Source organism: Chionomys nivalis, chromosome 20 (assembly GCF_950005125.1).
Source record: "Chionomys nivalis chromosome 20, mChiNiv1.1, whole genome shotgun sequence".
NCBI lineage: Eukaryota > Metazoa > Chordata > Mammalia > Rodentia > Cricetidae > Chionomys > Chionomys nivalis.
The window spans coordinates 10,757,238-10,776,797 of NC_080105.1; the positions used below are offsets into that span (position 1 = coordinate 10,757,238).

General features: G+C 42.3%; 1 protein-coding gene across 1 annotated transcript in view; it reads left to right on the forward strand.

Annotated features, from left to right (window-relative positions):
* LOC130862867 (zinc finger protein 431-like) overlaps nt 1-19,560 on the forward strand; it is a 27,125-nt gene continuing 7,565 nt past the window's right edge. The window contains exons 1-3 of the mRNA XM_057752699.1: nt 1-40; nt 18,116-18,242; nt 18,948-19,008. Of these exons, the coding sequence (XP_057608682.1) occupies nt 38-40; nt 18,116-18,242; nt 18,948-19,008 (191 nt within the window). The 5' untranslated portion in view covers nt 1-37. The remainder of the gene's footprint in view (nt 41-18,115; nt 18,243-18,947; nt 19,009-19,560) is intronic.

Below are 19,560 nucleotides of genomic sequence, written 5' to 3' on the forward strand. Positions count from 1 at the left end.
GTGTGTCGAGAGCACAGGCAAGCTGGGCTGTTGCACTATGGTGAGTTAGGAGTTGCCTTCCGCAGACTGGGAGATGTGACCAGTCATGGAGAGTGCTGGGCTGCAGTCCCCAGACTGGGTTCAGCCGCCGGCTGTGCCACGGGTGCCGGTGTGTTGGGTCCTTCCCTGGCTGGGTGGGATCTGGGGAGCAGAGTTGGGCGTGTTCTTGCGTGGTTCTTCCTGTCCCGTGTCTTTGCAACTCCCTGAATAACTTCATTCTCTGGACCGCGTCTGTGCCTACCATTGGGAGCAGGAATGCTTTGAAATTTCCTCGTAATAACATTGTGAAATGCGGGCGCCTGCAGTGCTGCTGTTATATCTATGAAAGGCAGAGTTGCCAAATCCGGGGAGCCCTGATTTCGTATGTACCTGAAGTTCTGCACTTTTCTCTCCCCCCGCCCTTTTCTTTTTGAGACAGGGTTTCTCTGTGTAACGGTCCTAGATGTCCTGGAATTAGCTCTAGGCCAGGCTGGTCTTGAATTTACTAGATCCGTCTGCCTCCCAAGTGCTGGGATTAAAGGCCTGCGCCCGGGAAGTTCTGCACTTTTAACATTTAACAGTTAGGTTTAGGATCCATCTGGAGTTAATTTTGTGGAGTTTATAAACGGTATCCTCTGTGTAGAGAGGCACTCCACTGCTAAACTGTGATGTAGAAGGATTTCTCAATTCTTAGGAGACATTAAGTTATGCAAAGTAGAATTTGACTAAGGGAGGGCCAACTCCCGAATACCTCAAAAGTAAATAGTATGTTAACCATGCCTGTTAGAGATGAGTATGATAGGATGAAGATGTTAATGTCTGTTCACCAGGATTAATCAGTCATTAGATTAATCCTATAATAAAGGAGACAATCCTGATTTACAACCAGCCAGCCTCCTCTCCTCTGCAAAGACCAGGCCTCTAACATGCTGCTCCAGGGCCATTACTCCATGGGGAGTCAACAAAGTCTGGCATATCAAGTTGAGGCAGGACCATGCTCCTCTGCCCCGCATCAAGGCTAAGCAAGGCATCCGACCATAGGGTTCCCAAAAGCCAGCTCATGGGCTGGAGTCAGATGCTGGGTGGCATTTATCACGGCCTGGTTCCTGACTGGATACAGCGGAATAAGTCAGTGTAAGCTCCCTCCTTAGCTACTTTCTATAAACATTCTTTTTATTAAAAAATTTTCCTTTTGAGTGTCCACATGTTCATCTCATGGTACTCAGTAAAGTTGAATGACAAGTCACCCAAGTCAGGCATGCTGTCACACCTCTGTGATCACAGAACTTAGAAGGCAGAGGCAGGAGTTTAAAAGTCTCAGTGTCATCTAAGGCCTGAGTGTACAATGGGGTACGGAGACACCTGCAGGAACAGGAAGGACTATGCTGGGCTCAAGTAAATGTCACTCATTGTCTTCCACAGACTCCAGAGCATCTTGTGGGTCTCTGTAAAATCCCACACCTTAGGCTCAAGATGTCTACTTCTCTAGGGCCTGTAGAAACCACAGTCTAAGCAGTGGGAGATGAGTCCCAGTTGCCTTTACTTCCAAGCTCACAGCATTCTACAGTGGCAGAGTCTTAGCATGTGCTGGTAGGGGATGGGGAGGAGGATTGACAGGCCATCAACTGAATGGGGCTGATGACCTTCTGCCTCTTCCCTGCCCACACCTCAGTGTCCTTGTCACTTGACTGAGGGCAAGCCAAGTTGGTTTGAGGCAGAAACAGTAATTCTATGACTGGGAACAAGTTATCAGGCTCCGCCCAGTGAATCGTCTTCAAGGGGCCATGACTCAGGTCCTCTCCTGTCTCCTCCTGGCATTTTCCATCTCCTTCTGATCTCCTGTCTATTGGGTTTCCTCTCCCTACCCCCTCACGCATCTCCTCAAATTCAGCAAATTATCAGCTTAATAGTAGAATCAACATAAAATAGGCTGAAGGACTAGAGACTACCCTTGTTTGCTATCTGTCTAGAATCCAGACTGGTGTGGAATTTGCTGGGATTCTTCTGCCTGAGTGTCTTGCCTATCAATCCTGGATTGAAGGGCTCATGGAGAGCTGATGACCTGGTAACAGATTTGAAACACCTGCAGAGAGGCCCTGCGCTTATATGATGGGCACCTGCAAGGGTGGTAGATTTTAGGACCCTCGGATTGCTGCTGGTGTGGGGCTGGGGTGGTAGGAGAGCTGTTGTGTGCTGGGGATGGCAGCCCTGAAACAGCTTTCTAAGTCTCCGAGAGCCCGGAATAGCATTAAAGTTCTCAGAATTTACAGTGTGATACAGGCAGCTGTTAGGTTTTGCTTTCCTTAAATGTGATTATTTGCTGTACTTCTTGTCTTCCCTTTTTTGAAAACAGTGGCTGCTTTTCATATATATATATATATATATATACATGTATATATATATATATTACAGAGTATACAGTTTAGGTGACTGTAGACTTTTTAAATGTTAGAATTTTTTTTTTTTTTTTTTTTTTTGGTTTTTCGAGACAGGGTTTCTCTGTGGCTTTGGAGCCTGTCCTGGAAAATTAGAGTTTTTTGGGGTTTTTTTTGTTTTTTTTTTGATTTTTGAGTCAGGGTTTCTCTGTAGCTTTTGGTTCCTGTCCTGGAACTAGCTCTTGTAGACCAGGCTGGCCTCGAACTCACAGAGATCCGCCTGCCTCTGCCTCCCGAGTGCTGGGATTAAAGGCGTGCGCCACCACCGTCCGGCTAAATGTTAGAATTTTTAAAGACTAGAATTTAAGAAGTTGAAAGTGTTTTCTGGTATAATTAACATGTGTTGATTTCTTTTTTAATTGTTGCTGTTTTTTTTAAGCTATGGCTATCCTAGTTAGCAACTTCAATTCCACCCCTACCAGCAGCAGTTTAGACTGCTAGAGCCGCAGCCTGAGGGAATTCAAAGGTTGAGGCAGAATTCTGCTCCTCAGAGAGACTGAATAGCAAGCAGCTCACCTCCTCACTTCTCCCAAGAAGTTCTCATGCTTCTTCTTGCCCTCCTTAAAATCCCTCTCCATCTGGCTCCTCCCTACAACTTCCTGCCAGCTAGTTGCTGATGCAGCCTCCTGACCACAAGTAAATTTCATTCAATCAAACACATCTTTACATCATTAAACAAATGTTCCAGAGCATAAACAAAAGTGACACCTTAAAATAATATTCTACAGCAAACATGAGACCATGTGGAGCATGGGTGGAAAGGTCTGATTTGAAAGGGATGCTTCAGATTGTGTTTTAAGTCACAAGCTGGCTAATTTTAACTGTCAACTCAACACAACATAAAATTACTTGGCAAGTGTTTGAATGAGGTATCGTGGAGACTAGGTTGGCCTATGGGCAGATATGTGGTAGATTATCTGGATTGTTGATTGATACAGAATAACGAGCCCACTCTGCATGCCATCATACCACAGACTGAGCCCTGGGTTGTCTAAGAGAGAAGAAAGAAAAGAAGAAAGCCAATATGTGTTTAGTCTCCTTTTATTCTTGACTGTGGATGTGATGTGATTAGGCTCTCAATTTTCTGCATTTATACCATGCAAATGATGGACTGTAACTTAAAATTGTGAATCAAAAGAACGCTTTTCCCCCAAAGTTACTTTGGGTCAGTTTATCAGCTTAACAGAAATGAGGCTAGACAAATGCCCTGTGTTGTAGGATATTTTGTTTGTATCCTAACAAAGCTTCCCTGGAGGTCAGAGGGTGGACCTAACAACTAGTTAACCATAGAGGCCAGGCAGTGGTGGCTCACATCTTTGATCCCAACACTTGGGATCTCATGCCTTTAATCCCAGCACTAGCGAGGTGGAGACAGGATCTCCCCATTTCCCTCTGAGATTTCACAGAGGGAAGAAGTGGCTGTGGCTGTTGCTCTGCTTCTCTCATCTTCCAGCGCTCACACTTGATATCTGACTCCGGTTTTCATTGTTAAAAGTGGAGAGAGCATGGACATCAATTCATAGACATCTGCAATCCTCCCACTGAAGTACACTTTTAATAGTGATCCCTGACATACAAGTTTGAGTCTCTTCTGTGTCACTAACATATATTTTCCTTAATGCTCTCTAGAGCTTTTTGATTATGCTGCGTGTGATTGTACTAGCTTGTTGAGCTGACTGGTTTGACCAGACAGACAGAAAGTCAACCACCAAGAGATGAGAAAGCATATAGAGTTTTAGACATAATAGTTTTTGGTAAAGACGACAGACTACAACTGGGTAAGAACTTTGGATAAATGGGATTGTCAACATTAGTATTCTCTTAACATGAAGATCATTTCAAAATTGACATTGGAAAAACATGAGGAAAAACTTGAGCATGCTGTAAAATGACCAAATAATGTACAAAGAAGTTCATAACAAATAAAACATTCTTACAGGTGACTTCTCCTAGAAAATGGTACTGACTTCTGATGTCACAATGGGGATTCTTTCTAATGTTTGAGTGGGACAGACAGCTACTCCATGTATTCAGCATTGCAGTGGAGATCCTTGCCATGGAAATAAGCCTCCTCCTTTAAAAATACAAACGGGTTGGGGGCTGGAGAGATGGCTCAGAGGTTAAGAGCACTGGCTGCTTTTCCAGAGGTCCTGAGTTCAATTCCCAGCAACCACATGGTGGCTCACAACCATCTGTACTGAAATCTGGTGCCCTCCTCTGGCGTGCGGACAGACATCGAGGCAGAATGTTGTATACATAATAAATAAATCTTTAAAAAAAATAAAAAATAAAAAAAATACAAACGGATGTATTATTGCTACTGAATACAATGTGAGATTAGTAAGTGAAGGGAAAGAGCCTTCCTTTTCTCTAAAACATTCTGTCCACCATGAGCAAACAAGTACTTAAAGTATACTTGGTACAAAATCATTACTTAGATGTGCTTTCTGAAATGGAGGAGAAATGGTTCAGGTGCCGCTAATATAGAGCAGCTTGATCTACTAGCATGACCATTTATAGATGAGTTAAGGAAATGGAAAAGAAAGGAAACTCTGAATCTTCTGGTGACATTGTAAGTAATCTCTTCCTGAAGTCCATAGAACTTGTAGGGGGATCTCAGTCCCCATAACCATTCTACCTCAATGTTCACCCGTGGACAGACTACCATTGTCATGAGGTCCTATCTGAAGTGTATAAGAAGGATTTCCAACTTTGACATAACACACTATGTCCTGCTTCAGATGAGTGGTAGCATTGGTTCTGCCCTGATACTAGTAGGAACAGAGAAGGACAATGGAGTTATCATGAGCTTAGTATTGATCAGAAATTGACTTGAAATTGATTGAAGCACAGAAGTACATTCAAAATGGCCTTACAGGTCGGAAGACACCAGCATGCCCTGCCTCCTTATTACCTCTGGAATCCAGGGAGCAGGTTCTCAGCCACTGATACCACAGTAGGACTCTCTCTACCTCACTATGTAAGTCCACCTTCTTGGTGCACTGTTAATCTTTTTCCATACCGTGAGCCAGAGACTTTTTCACCCTGCCCACCCATCAGCCACATTGTAGCTCTATTGTAGCTTTTCAATTGTTTGCAAAGAGATGCTCCATCTCCATCATAAACCTTCTCTTCTTCAATACATTTTAAATGCCTTGATTCCCAACCATCCTAGTGTTCTTACTGTAGATGGAAAAAAAAAACTTTATGAGATTGTTTTTGTATGGGAACATGGATTTTGAGTTACTCTAATCTGTCTTACTAGATCGTTGTCAATGATATTTACTTCTACAGTTTATATGTGAAATATCCTCGACATCTAGACCCCCAACACTGTTTTCAATTCTTTCTCAGCATATAGGAGTATTTTCCCCTGGAGCTATAAGCTGTAATATAACTTGTATTCCTTGTATCATGTATTGTTAACTATTTTGTTGCTGCAAAGAGGACAATAACGCAAACAACTCTCATGTCCACTTGCAGAACAAAGTGTATTCTTGTGTCACTAATTTCTGAACCTAAGTGTTAGGACTCATAGACAAACCTCCCATCCATATAATCAGTGATACCAGTGCCAGGTATCAGCTTATACCTAATTATTTAGCTTTATGGTGCCTGTGAAATTGTCCTTATAGACAGTTGTGAACTGTCACGTGGGTGCTAGGAATGGAACCTGGGGTGGTAGGAAGAGCAAGCAGTGCTCTTAATCACTGAGCGATCTCTTCAGCCCCTCTAACCCACTTTCAATAGAGTGAAATAGAATACCATGCACATCCTTTGAGAAAGCTGCAGAAACCTAGTGAGCTGATCTTAAAAAGAGGTGTTCCGAGGCTGTTAAAACTGGAGGAGCTGGAATACCTAAGCCCGTTGGAGTCCAGGCAATTTCATCTTGATCTCAAGATGCTCAATAGAGAGCTATAGTATTTGACGTTTGTCTTGTTGAATTTTGGTCTTGCTTTTGTATGTTCATTCCTCGTTTGCTTTGATTTTTTTTTCTGTAGAATAGGAATGTTTATTCTTACCATTTATGTTGGAAACATAACAGTCTCACTTCAAGGAAGTAGTGTGGTCATGTACAAAGTAGCTGTCACTAAGCGTTGAAGGAATAGGAGTTAGTTAGCTCAGAATGGCTTCTGTAGACTCAAGTTCAAACACTTGTTTCTAGTTGGTGGAACTACGTGGACAGGAGTAGCGGGACGGCTTTTTTGAAAGAAGTGTGCCATGGTGGTGTGCTTGGAGGCTTCAGAATTCTCTGACATGCCCAGTGTGCTCTCTGCCTCCTGCTTGAGGCTCACGGTGTGAGCTCTCAGCTTGTCCTTCTGTCATATGTTTAATGGGCCATCATGGACTCTAACCTACGGAATTGTAAGCCCAATTTAATTCTTTCTTTTATAAATTGCCTTGGACATTGTGTGTTTTATCCCAGCAATAGAAAGGTAGTATTCTGTGGAAGATCAGAACACAGAATACTCACCCCTTCCAACTACAGAAACCGCGGAGGAGTTTGTTCTAACTTTAAGTGCCATGCCTATGGCCTCAAATTCATGGATAGCAGCCTGCCTTTGCCTCCCAATGACTGGGATTAATGGCATGTGCTACCATGCTTGGAAATACTCACTTTTGAGCATTATTGTATGGGCACCAGTGGCAGACACCTGAAATGAGTTAAAGAAATATCGTACTGATTTCCCAATCCTCTTTTTCCTGTATATTATTCCATTTTATCCGTCTTTTCCTCTCTCTCCCTCTCCATTCTCACCTCTCCCTCTGTGTGTGTGTGTGTGTGTGTGTGTGTGCTGTGTAGCACAGGCTTTAAAGCTTACAGGGATCTTCCTGCCTTTGTGTCCAGAGTTCTGGGGTTAAAAGGATGCACTACTACGCCCAGCTTAAAGTTCAGTTTCATGGTGCTGTTTGTCTCCTCCTTAGTAACGTTAGTGTCACAGAAAGAATCTAGTTGCTGGGTTACGTGTGTGGGTATTTTGCCTACAGGCATGTCCTTGAATCTCATTTATGTCCAGTAGCCAGGGAGGCCAGAGGATGGTGTCAGATCCATATCTTTTGGGAATAGAAGCTGTGTGCTTTGGAAGACTCTTCAGTGCTCCTAACTGCTAAGGTATTTTCCATTTCAAGTTTTCTGTCCTTTATAATGTTTCCTCTCCAAGACAGCCTAGCCAGGGATTCAAAATTTGAAGCTGATTGAAAAGTGGAATTCTCCTCCAGGTGAGAGGTGCTGAATGAAGCACAATTAATTAAAACTCAGAGAGAGAAATTGGGGTTCAACTTGAAGATCTGAAAATCAAAGCAGCCAGCCGCTGGCTCTTACCTCAACCTCAGTCTGAAATGGCTATCCTGCCTCCAGGTATCTCAGAATGAAACTGAGAGCTGTCTCCCGTTTTATGATTCTCTTTAGTTCTGAGATTAAAGGCATGCACCGCCTGGTTTCTGTTGCAATTAGTGTGGCTACTGTGACCACTGCCTGGTAGTAAGGCTGACCAGTGGGGCTGTTTTCACTCTCTGATCTCACTCTGGAATGGGCTCCTTAATTGTTTATAGAATACTACATGGTCAGATCTCAAACGAAATACACACAACCATCAATGGTGAACTCAGCAGGTTATATTAATATATTTTAGCATTTATAATCATACATACTTAACACAGACGAAGTTGGGAAGTATTTGAGAAGGGATGGAAGGAGGAATAAAGGGGAAAAATGATGTAATATATTTTAATTAAAATGTAAAGAAATAAATTTTAAATAAAAGAACAGGGGCTAGAGAGATGGCTCAACAGTTGAACACTGGGTGTTGTTCCAGAGTGGGGAGGTTCCATTCCCAGAGCCCACATAGTAGCTAACCCTTTGCTGCAACTCCCATTCAGGGCATCTGCCACCTTACCCTGGTCTCTGTCGATATTGTGCACAAGGTAACTGCAGGCAAAGCACCCATATAACTAGAATAAAAATAGAGGTTAGAAAAGAATGGAATTCTCTACAGCGATGCCACAGTCCTACGACAAGCAGCAGCCAGGCCTTTTAGAAAAAAATGTTTCTGAGACACGCTCTCATGCGTTCACTTAGGTGGACTTGATCACAGTCTGTTGCTCTCTAGGTCAGTGACCTTGTTCTCTGTATCAGACCTCTAAAATTCTTAAATGACTGTATCACCTCAGAGTTGTAAAACTGTCCATTTGAGTCATGTAGTCGACTGTCCGTTGCAGTCATAAGAAATGGGTCGCATGTGGAGCATGATTTCTGCCTTCCGACCAGAATGGGAGGAATAGTTTATTGTGTGCACTGCATGGGGTAAACAGGGTAAGCAGTCAGCTGTTTGAGTCTCCATTATAAAAAGAACCTGATTGTGGCCTGGCAGTGGTTTTGTATTTCCCAGCATGTATTAATTCATATCACGTGAATAAAGACAGATTAGATTGGTGGGCGTACAGTTTGGGAAGCTAAGTTTGATTCAATGAATATTGAATTTCCAATTAGGGAACTCTTCTATGTGTTCAATCCTGCTTGACACAGTTAAGTCAACTCAGAGGTGTGAGACACAGACCATTGATTGTTATTCTGTGTTACAGATCCCAGCAGCCAACATTTGCATATGAGCAAGATCAGTCAATCTCTCATTAATGACATTCCGGCTACTTGGGTAGGGCCTACTCCTTTGTAATGTCAATACAGTTGTTTTTTAAATCTTAAATAAACTATCATTTAACCAAGTCAATTATTGACATCATTTTAAAAACTAATTTTCTGTAAAGAACATTACTGCTCTAGTATTTATTCGCCCCAGCTCTCCATTGTTGCTGGTCAGTAAGGATTTCATTCCTATTTCTCAAGTGCTCTGGACTATTCTGTTTAGATCAGTGTCTCCTGTAGCTTAGGCTTGCCTCACACTGTGTAGTTGAGAATTGTTCTGAACATACCTAATCCTGCTTTGCTGCCCAGTGCTGGGAAGACAGTCCTGCAACTTCTTCCAGGCTGGGCCTTGACAGAAAGAAAGAAGGAAAAATAGACCAGTTAATGAGTGTCCTCCAATCTCTCTCTGGGTTTTATTGGGGATTTAGAAGTAAGAGGAACCTGTGGACAAATTGAGTTCACTGAACATCTCTGAAGCTGGTGTAGTTAGTGACCATGCAGAAAGGGAGGTGCAGGAAGGAAGGTAAAAGATTTCCTTCATTGGCTCTAGTTGATATGATATTACCAAGGTGAAGTCACATAATCAACCTTATATGTTCAGTAAATAATGTGACTGGCCATTTCTTGGGTACACAGATGAGAAAAACCAAGAACCTGGATAAAGGACTGACCCTATCATGAAGCCAAATTACTGTACTTAAACTACTTCAGCCAATATAGATCTGGACAAAATGGTGCGACCTTCCCTAAAATACTGTTATTTTTCTGGTTTTCAGATGTTCAGCCTGAGAGGAAAGTATGACTAATTCCTAGTGTGCTTTCATACAAATCCACGGTCTCTTCATCTGACCCCTTGTCTATTACTGGCCGAGGGGAAAGTGAGAGTTCAAGGATGAGTTCTGGCCAGTGATTCCTTAGAGTCTGACTTTTGATTATAATCTTGTCATCCTTGTTTAAGGGACCATGATGTATATATATATATATATGTGTGTGTGTGTGTGTGTATACATTATATATATATATAATTTGTAGATGTTGTTTCTTTAGGTCTCATTTTTCCCCCAGTGGTGCCATCTATGTTGTTAGTTTTATTACTATCTTAATATATTGTTGTTTCTCTGGAAAATGATGGACCTTCACCAATTTCTGTATTCAGAAAGTTTACTATATTAGAAGTTTGAGTTTGTTGGTTTTGGAGCTTTCTATAAAGAGATAGTTTTAGTTTTCTTGATCTTAGAGGCTCGGCTGTCCTCATTTCTAGGCATGTCTGTGTTTTCCAGTTGTTGATATTTTCATGTTTAAGTGATTGATATGGTTTATACATTGGCTTTGAGTTTTTAAAGCCTTTTTATATATTACTTTAGCTTTGTCGTAAGTAGCTTCACCTGTCACTATGATGTAGCCTAGAGTCTTCTGAGGGAACATCAATTGTTGACAATCGCAGATCAGAATTGCTAGTAACAGCATCTATAGGAAAATGTATTGATTTGTGATTGATGTAGGAAGGCTTCTCCACTGAGGGTAGCATATCCCTAAGCAAATGGCCTGGGCTGGATAAGAGAACTAGCTGAACACGAGGCAGTGACCACACAAGAGAGAAAGCCAGGGAAAAAAATGTTTACCCATGTTGTTTGCCTTTCATTGCTAACTTGAGTTTCTATCTTAAGTTCCCATAATAATGGAATCTGATCTGGTAGAATTGGCCAAGTAAACACATTAATTACCTGAGATGTTTTTGGTCAGAGAATTTAATTACAGCAAGAAACAAGAAAATGAGACAGATGTGATACATCAAAAGTGATTTTGTTGTTACAAAAGACCTGAGATTGATGACTTTTGTGGGAATGTTGAGATACTAGAAATTTTTTCATAAAGATCTTGTCATCGTTTATTTCTTTTTTGTTTTGTTTTTTCCATTCAATTATTTACACTTCCCTCCTCCCAATCCCCTCCTGCACACCCCTCCTCCCTCTCCCACCCTGCTTGAGAGAGGGCAGGGATTCCTGCCCTGTGGGAAATCCAAGGCCCTCCCCTCTACATCCAGGCCTAGGGAGCTGTGCATTCATATAGACTAGGGTCCCAAAAAGCCAGAACATTCCGTAAAAACAACTCCCGGTGCCTTTGTCAATGGCTTCTCAGTCAGCCCCCATTGTCAGCCACAATCAGAGAGTCCGGTTTGATCACATGCTCATTCAGACCCGATCCAGATGGATTTGATGAGCTCCCATTAGAACAGGCACACTGCCCCAAACCCCTAGCGGTCCTGAATTATTTGCTCCTCTTCTCCCTCCTTCTGCCTTTCAACTGGACCTTGGGAGCTCGGTCCGTTCCTCTGATGAGGGTCTCTGTCTCTATCTCCATCCGTCGCCGGACGAAGATTCTGTGGTGATATTCGAGATAATCATCAGTGTGTTAGTGGGGAAAGGACCGTTCAGGTACCCTCTCCTCTGCTGTCCAAGGACCTAGCTGGGGACATCCCCGTGGACACCTGGGATTCCCCTCTAGAGCCAAGTCTCTTGCCAACCCTAAAATGGATTCCTTTTTTTTATTATTATTAATTAATTTATTTAATTATTAAAGATTTCTGCCTCTTCCCGGCCACCACCTCCCATTCCCCCCTCCCCCAATCAAGTCTTCCTCCCTCCTCAGCCCAAAGAGCAAGCAGGTTTCTCTGCCCTGTGGGAGGTCCAAGGACCACCCACCTCCATCCAGGTCTATTAAGGTGAGCATCCAAACTACCTGGGCTCCCACAAAGCCATTACGTGCAATAGGATCAAGAACCCATTGCCATTGTTCTTCAGTTCTCAGCAGTCCTCATTGTCCGTTATGTTCAGAGAGACCGGTTTTGTCCCATGCTTTTTCAGACCCTGGCCAGCTGGCCTTGGTGAGTTCCCGATAGAACATCCCCATTGCCTCAATGTGTGGGTGCACCCCTCGCGGTCCTGAGTTCCTTGCTCATGCTCTCTCTCCTTCTGCTCCTCCTTTGGATTGTGAGACTTCAGTCCAGTGCTCCTAGATGCCATTCAATCGAAGAATGGATGAAGAAAGTATGGAATGTATACATATTAGAGTACTACTCAGCAGTAAAAAACAATGACTTCTTGAAATTTGCATACAAATGGACGGAAATAGAAAACACTATACTGAGTGAGGTAAGCCAGACCCAAAAAGAGGAACATGGGATGTACTCACTCATATTTGGTTTCTAGCCATAAATAAAGGACATTGAGACTATAATTCGTGATTCTAGAGAAGCTAAATAAGAAGTTGAACCCAAAGAAAAACATATAAGCATCCTCCTGAATGTTAACCTTCATCAGGCGATGAAAGAAGACAGAGACAGAGACCGACATTGGAGCACTGGACTGAAGTCTAAAATGGATTCCTTAATGTAGATATCTTCTTTCTTCCCTGCTCCTATATCCGGCCTTCCTTCATCTCCACCCTCCCACTCCCCCAAGCTGTTGCCAGTCCTTCCCTGCCTCATTTTCCCTTTGGAAAAGAGCACATCTCCCAGGGATATCAACCAAACACGGCATAACAAGTTACAATAAGACTAGACACAAACCCTCATATCAAGTCTGGATAAGGCAATGCAGTATTAGGTACAGGGTCCCAGGAGTAGGCAAAAGAGCCAGAGATATCCCCTCCTCCCACTGTTAGGAGTCCTACAAAAACACCAGCTACACCACCATAACGGATATCTAGGGGGACCTGGCACAGAACCATGCAGGCTCCATGATTGCTGCTTCAGTTTGTGTGAGCCCCTGTGAGCTCTGGTTTTAGCTGGTTCTGTGGGTTGTGTTCTCCTGGTATCCTTTTTTTTTAGGTTAGGAAAAATTTTAACTATGATTGTTTTGAAAATATTTTCTGATCCGGGCAGTGGTGGCACACACCTTTAATCCCAGCACTTGGAAGGCAGAGAGAGGCTCGTGGATCTTTGTGAGTTCAAGGCCAGCCTAGTCTACAAGAGCTAGTTCCAGGACAGCTAGGGTTCTTACACAGAGAAACTCTGTCTCAAAAAACAAAACAAAACAACAGCAACAAAAATTCTGGGCCTAAAAACTGGGATATTTCTTCTTCTAATCCTAGATTTTATACTAGATTTTTTTTATAGTGTTTCAGATTCCCTTGATGTTATGTTTCAGGAATCTTTTAGGTTTAGCATTTTCTTTGACCAATATATCCATTTCTTATATCTTCATTGCCAGAGATTCTCTCTTCTGTGTCTTGTATTCTGTTGACACTTGCCTCTGTGGTTCCTGTTCCTAGATTTTTCATTACCACAATTCCTTCATTTTGTGCTTTTTTAATTGCTTCTATTTCCATTTTCAGGTCTTGAACAGTTTTATCCATTTCCTTCAACTGCTTGGTTTTTTTAGCATTCTTTCAGGGATTTACTCATTTTATCCAGTATTTAATTTAAATTTAAATTTCTTTAAAGGACTTATTCCCTTCCTTTATAAGGACCTATACAATCTTTATAAAGTTGTTTTAAGATCTTTTCTTCAGCTTCAGCTGTTTTGGAATGTTTGGGGCTTGCTGTAATAAGATAACTGGGCTCAGGTGGTGAATTTGCCATGGTTGTTGGTGACTGGGTTCTTTTTGTTTTGCTTTGTTTTTTATTTTTTATTGCTTTATAAATAATACCATTCAAAATTTCCACTTCCTCCCTTCCTCCCATTTCCCTCCCGTTCCCCCACTCACCTCCCCCCCCCCTCCAGTCCTAAGACAGGGCCGGGTACCCTGCCCTGTGGGAAGTCCAAGATCCTACCCACTCCAACCAGGCTTAGGAAGGTGAACATCCAATAGACTAGGATCCCCCAAAGCCAGTATATGCAGTAGAGGCAAATCCCAGTGCCATTATCATTGGCTTCTCAGTCTGCCCAATTGTCAGCTGCACTCAGAGGGTCCAATTTGATCCCATTCAGTCCCAGTCCAGCTGGAGTTGGTGAGCTTCCATTAGCTCAGGCACACTGTCTCAGTGGGTAGACCAACCCCTTGTGGTCCTGACTTCCTTGCTCATATTCTCCCTCCTTCTGCTCTTCAACTGGACCTTGGGAGCTTAGTCCAGTGTTCTGATGTTGGGTCTCTGTGTCTATCTCCCTCCGGGCGAAGGTTCTATGGTGATATTTAAGATAGTCATCAGTGTGGCTATGGGACAAGGCCAGTTCAGGCACCCTCTCCTCCACTGCCCAGGGTCCTAGCTGGGGACATCCCCGTGGACACCTGGGAGCCCTTCTAGAGCCAAGCCTGTTGCCAACCCCAAAATGGCTCCCTTAATTAAGATATCTTCTTCCTTGCTCCCATATCCGTCCTTCCTCCATCTCAACCATCCCACTCCCCCAAGCTCTCCCCAACCCTCCCCTTCTCCCTTCTCTCTCCCCCTCTCCCCTTCCCTCACCCCACCCCCATGTTTCCAATTTTTTGCCTGGTTATCTTGTCTGCTTCCAATTTCCTATGTTCATAGCAGCATTATTTGTAATAGTCAGAACCTGGAAGCAACCTAGATGCCCCTCAACGGAAGAATGGATAAATAAAGTGTAGCACATCTACACATTAGAGTACTACTCAGCAGTAAAAAAAACAATGACATCTTGAATTTTGCATGCAAATGGATGGAAATAGAAAACACTATCCTGAGTGAGATAGCCCAGACCCAAAAGTATGAATATGGTATGTGCTCACTCATTAGTGGATTCTTGCCATAAACAAAGGATATTGAGCCTATAGTTTGCGATCCTAGAAAAGCTAAGTAATAAGGTGAACCCAAAGAAAAATATATAGATCCTCCTGGAAGTTGACTGTGTTCTTAAGCTGACATCTAGGTATCTCGGTTTGGGGTGATTATGGTTCTGTGTGTCTATTTCTCAGTTTATCTTTGGATTGGTGTTCTGTTCCTTAGTTTATATGGTTGAATAGAGGTTCCCCCTCCTAGGTTGGGAGTTTGAAAACTGGCAGCATGTATGGCCTCTATACCAGCAGGGAGTCTCCTCCCTGACTGTTGGCTGAGAAAAGGCAAGGAGGGGAGGAGGGACTAGGGATAGTGAGGGGGTGGGTCCATGGCAGGTGGTCTTCATGGACTTCTAGTAGCTGATGTGTCTTTTGAGCAGGGCATCTCTGCTCAAGTTGGGGCTAGGACACAGCAATGAGGAATGGAGTGGGAATGGGGATAGTGTTGGAGGGTATTGAAAGAGTGGAGGAGGTTCTAGGGTCGCCTTCTCGCAGATTTGAGGGTCCTAAGAACAGAGATGTGGCATTGGCATAATGGAAGGTATGAGTACCAATTTTGCTCTTTAGATTTCCCCCCAAATAGTTTGATCCTCTCTGTATTTGTTTCATTTGGAAGTCACAAAGTGTACAATTTCATTTTCATGTCCTTAAATTCATTCCAAGAATCTAGATAATTCACTGAAGTTTTATCACGGGTTTCTTTCTCATACTCTTTTTTTTTTTTTTTTGGTTAGGCAGATGTTTAATCATATGATGTCATAGTTAAGCACACTCAGTGGTCATCGTGGTTAGCATGTTGTATTTTAAATATCTAGCTGGCAGCCTATGCAATGAGCTTTACAAGTTTTTCTTTCACTCTACTCTGGCAGTGTCCATAGTTCTCTCCTGTATAAGCACAGCCAGAATAAGGAGATTAAATTTGTTGGCACAAGAGCTAGTTGACTCTTGGCCAACCTCGCCTGTTTTCTGACTGCCTGAGCTTCTGATACCTAGAGATAAGTTTCTTGTCCTCATGTTTATGTATACTTATTAACTTCTCTAATCCATTCTTGCAAGGACTGTTTTCTCAGTCAGAGGATACTCTGTGTTTTTTCTGAGAACAATTATGTGCTTAAAAGAACTGTATTATCTCTATTTTGTCTTTTTAAGAACTTTCCTGGGATTTGAGTTTCTTCAGAAATCATTTTTTCAGTCTGGTAATAAATTTTTAATAAATCCACCTTACAACTCTATAGGAGGTAATGCCATACCCATTACAGACAAAGTGAAAGAAAAAAAATTATCAAGAGCACAGCGTAGGCTGAATATTCTGTCACACCTGTCTTTGCCAGGCATGCGAGAACTTCTCTGATGCTTCACAAGGAAAGCCATCCATGAAACACTCAGTCACTGTTCTGGGAACAGAGCCATGGTTTCCATCCACTAAATCTGTGGTTTAGCAGCCTCCCTGGGTTTCTGTTGGATGATGTGGCCTCTGGTCCAGGTGGGAGTCTTTGCCTGGTTTTGTCTACCTGTTTTGGCTGTTTTGGATGTCTGCCCAAGTTGGGGGCTGGAACAGAGCCACAGTCCCCTCTTTCTGAATGGGAATATATTCTGTGTATTTGTGTGCTGGAAATGTTTGATTTGTTTCTTGGTATTATAAGAGATTGTCTTGAGTATCAGAAGAGCCTGTGAACATTTGAGCAGTGTAGGGGATGTTGCAGACTATGACAATAGACGAAGTTAAATACATTTTCCTCACAGGATGATGTATTTGAACACTTGTCTCTATTTGGTGGCTTTATTTGGGGTCCTTTGGAACCTTTAGTAGGAGGGGCCTTTCTCGATGAAATTCCTCATTGGGGATGGGATTTGCATGTCTAGCCACAGCCCATTTCCTGCTCTTTGTGTCCTGCTCTCATGACTTCACCACCATTATAGATGGAATAACTAAATCATACAAGATACAGTTGAAGCAGTTGCTATTCAGTGATAAGCCATTTTGCTAGCCTAATATGGGTTTTTTTTTTTAAAAAAAAATGTTGTTTTTATTTTTGTTTTTGAAGGCAAGGTTTCTCTGTGTAGCCCTGGGTGTCCTGAAAGTAGCTCTATAGACCAGGCTGGCCTCAACTCGGAGGTCCAAATGACTGACTCCTGTGTGCTGGGATTAAAGGGGGTCCAACACACCTGTTTTTTGTTTTGTTTTATTTTTCTATATGTAGCTTTTTGTATATGTCAAGTGTATGCTTTTGTGCTGAGCTTCACACACATCTTGAATTTTGAAATTTGTTAGAGGGTATCATTCTCTTTCCCAGGATGGCAGTATTAATGACATTAATACTGCCTGAGCCTTCTGAGGCATTGGATTGCAATGTGACATTCTTACCTGTTATGTTTATTTTGAATTGTTTGAATGAATGAGCTTTTTGCCTGTATGGATGGATATTCACTGCATGTTTGCCTGCACTGGACAATAGTTGGAAGATAGCCTTAGAACTCCTGAACTTGGAGATACAGTTTTGAGCCCCTATGTAAGTATTGGCAATTGAACCCACCTATATGCAAGACCAGCAAGAGCTCTTAACTGCTGAGCCACCTCTCCTGCCCTAACTTGCTCACTTAGGATCATCATTTTTGTTGCTAATATTTTCATCTGTCCATTTGTAACTGTTGAAACATGCATTCCCTTATAGTTAGATCTTAATGTTATAGTCTAACCTGGGGCACTTCAGGTTTCTGGAAGATGAATACAGCTGAAGTGAATGTATAACTCTTTGTAGGAATGTCAGTGAAAACCTCTGAGTTCTTTCTGCCTTTTTGTTTGATTAATTTTTGTGGGGGAGACAGAGTCTTATTAGTATGTAATTCTGGCTGTCCTGGACTTATGACATAGACCAGACTGACATCCAACTCAGTGACATACACTTGCGACTGCCTCCTGAGTGCTGGTATTAAAGGCATGAGCCAATACACCAAGCTCTCCCATTTTTTTTTTGTAGTTAGTAATTGGTCATACAGTTTCTCTGATGGGTACTCAGTACCATTGATCTGTTTGCTTGTCTCTTTTTATGTCTGTTAGTTGGCATTTCTCTCTCAAGGCTATATCCCATTCAAAGGGTGAAGAAAGGACAGAGGTAAACTTCCTATTAAGTTTCCTTCTAAAGTGGCTTGGTGATTACATTAGAACTTCAGTCATGGAATAACTGTGGGAAGCACCAGAATTATACAAATATATTGTCAAAGAAGTATACATTTAAATGCTGTCAGTATCACGTTTTCTGTTGTACACATGCGTGGGATATTTTAGAATGCAGTGACCTATGAGGATGTGCATGTTGACTTCACTCGGGAAGAATGGGCTTTGCTGGATCCCTCCCAGAAGAATCTCTACAAGGATGTGATGCTGGAGACCTACAGGAACCTCACTGCTATAGGTAAGACTGGATTTTACTTCTTATTTTAAAATAAGAGGACAACTGTTTCTTGGTTATTGATACTCTTCTATAATTTCAATTGAGAAAGGAAGAATGAGGTGAATAAATTAGACATGGTTTTTGTAAAGATTTTTCGCCCCAACAAATCTCTCCACCGACACAATAATGTAAATCAGACCAAATCAAACCAAATTAGAAAAGGCCCAGGTTTAATGGATGCCAGTGCTCCTGGGAAAACACAGAGAGGGGAATGGAGAACCTGGAGGACCACTCGTTCTGGGGGGGGTGCAGTTTAAATAGCTTGTGGGAGTGGTCTTGACCTTCCCGGGGGAGGATTCACTGTTGGGTGACTTTCTGTAACTCCCAGAGGATGGGACTTGAAATGGAACTTTCCACCTAGACGGTCAAAAATGGACGCCAGGGACTGGGATGAAGCCCCACCCAAACATTCCAGACTCTTTGGATATAGGGGTGTCAGCAGCTGGGGTGATGCTTCCATCCTGTCCTGGAACTAGCTCTTATAGATCAGACTGGCCTTGAACTCACAGAGATCCGCCTGCCTCTGCCTCCCAAGTGCTGGGATTAAAGGTGTGTACCACCACCTCTGGCTCCAACCAAACAGTTTTAAGGTGCACTGAAGTTAGTAACCTGAATTTTGCACCATTTCCAAAAATATATCACACATTTTCTGGTTCTATATTTTAGGCTACAATTGGGAAGACCATAATATTGAAGAACATTGTCAAACGTCTAGAAGACATGGAAGGTAATTTTCATGTGCAAGCTGATACAAATATGTGTATGAAATTTAAATGAGTCCTGAAGTTTTGAAGAAAAGCAACAGTGCAAATAAGCACATCTTAAAGCGTATTGATTATTAAATTCTCACAAATCCATATATCTCATTGTCAAGTAGTTGATCCATCTTTGCAAGACTTCCTCTAAGAAAGAAGACAAGGAAACAATGCCTTAACTGATAGGACCATTTGAATCAAAACACCATAAGAGCTAGGCTGTAGAACCACAAGTTCTTCTAATTTCATAGCACTCAGATATTGCAAAAGATATACACATTGAATAGGTGATAAGGATCTGTCCAAAACCTTCTAATAAGCAAATAGTCCCCAGTAAAGCTAGTGTTACTCATATATTTGTAGTGACTTTGCTAAGTTTAATGAGAGAGGGTATTTATGAGACTAAGAAGGTTGCTGGGGAGAACCTTAATTCCTGTCTATGAGGAATAGAAAAGCAGTCTGTGGAAACACAATGTGGAACCCATTTATTTGTTGTTCTTCCTCTGATATGTCACTTTGGGTAC